The sequence below is a fragment of the Aphanomyces invadans genome (genome assembly GCF_000520115.1).
Source record: "Aphanomyces invadans strain NJM9701 unplaced genomic scaffold supercont1.11, whole genome shotgun sequence".
In the NCBI taxonomy this organism is placed as follows: Eukaryota; Oomycota; class Saprolegniomycetes; order Saprolegniales; family Verrucalvaceae; genus Aphanomyces; species Aphanomyces invadans.
Window position 1 is genome coordinate 404,043 of NW_008580156.1, and position 1,245 is coordinate 405,287.

At 48.4% G+C, this 1,245-nt stretch overlaps 1 protein-coding gene across 1 annotated transcript; it reads right to left on the minus strand.

The window, feature by feature from the left end:
- Positions 1-157: 157 nt before the first annotated feature.
- Positions 158-1,237, minus strand: H310_06264 (hypothetical protein; the record flags this gene model as incomplete). Its single annotated transcript, XM_008871259.1, has 2 exons — positions 699-1,237; positions 158-655 (listed from the first exon to the last, which is right to left on the minus strand). The coding sequence occupies exons 1-2, from the start codon at positions 1,125-1,127 to the stop codon at positions 158-160; spliced, it is 927 nt and encodes a 308-aa protein (XP_008869481.1). The 5' UTR covers positions 1,128-1,237.
- Positions 1,238-1,245: the final 8 nt, after the last annotated feature.

A 1,245-nucleotide genomic window follows, 5' to 3' on the forward strand; every position in this document is an offset into this window, starting at 1 on the left:
GCTTTGCCCTTGAGCAGCAGGAACGCCAAGGTATGTTGGAAATTATGCGAGGAACCCTGGAGATAGTACGATCAATGAGTAAATAGATTTATCCATGTTTCAGTTCACTGGATTAGAAAAGATTTTTTCTTCAACACAAAGCAGAGTTCAAATCATATTATTGTTGCTTCGAGTGCAAATACTGTGCAGCAGAAGGTGGTTTGAGCCCAAAGTATTGAGATACTTGATTGCCTTGCCTCAAGCAAGTATGAACATTTGTCAAAATGACCGCCACACTGTAGTGCATTCCAAGTGACTGCAGCCATAGCTTTTGACCACCCTTGTAGTCGACAAACGTCCACAAGTTCCGGACAATACCAAAGCCCCATTCCACACTTACTCGCACAGCACTCATGCGACGGTTGAACTCTGCCTCGTGCTCATTCAACTTTGCACCTTTGAATCCAGATACAATCACATCATTGACCCCATACGCAGGGTCTCCGTAAATCACATAGCGAGTACCTGAAACAACAAGCTTACTTTGCAGTTTCTCAACTAATCCGCTTCTGGCCAGCAGATACGCATCGTGGCGAGAGCCTGGCTCTGGGCCATGGAGGTGGACAATTATTCCATCCGGTGAGGTCACAGCTTGGTACTTCAATGCATGCTTCCGCTAGCAAAGCCTCCTTTAGTACTGGATTGCAGACGAGCATTACCTTGTGACCATTGTACACGGATTTTTGAACCTTTTTCCCCGGCCGGCAAATTCCGCGTACCGTCCCGTCAATGAAGCCAATGCATGTCGTCAAGGGCGCCCCTTGTGCATGGATTGCGTCCCCGCAGGACTTCATCCAGTCGGCGTTGAGGCGGTCATAGTCCCATTGCAGCAGGTGGCCAAATTTGTCGTAAACATGCTGAACAACGCTGTTTGCGATGCTCGATAACGCCTCACGGCTGCGTCCAAACGTCTGAACCATTGTTCCAAGTCGATGGGGCCATGCAAGGCGGTTGAGCATGATACACACTGCCTCGATTGCTGAAGCTGTGTATCTGGTTTTGGTGGTGAACGGGTCGGGTATCTCGAGGAGGTGAACAAGTTCGACTATATGAGGCTTGCTAAATCGAAACTTGAAACGGCAATCCATGTTACTTTGGGCGGTAAAATCAAATCTTGCTGCTGGAATGGTGATAGCACGTGACGACGCGATATGATCCAAAAGAACAGACACAAACGGAAGTGCCGCCTGAATCTGTTCCATGGCA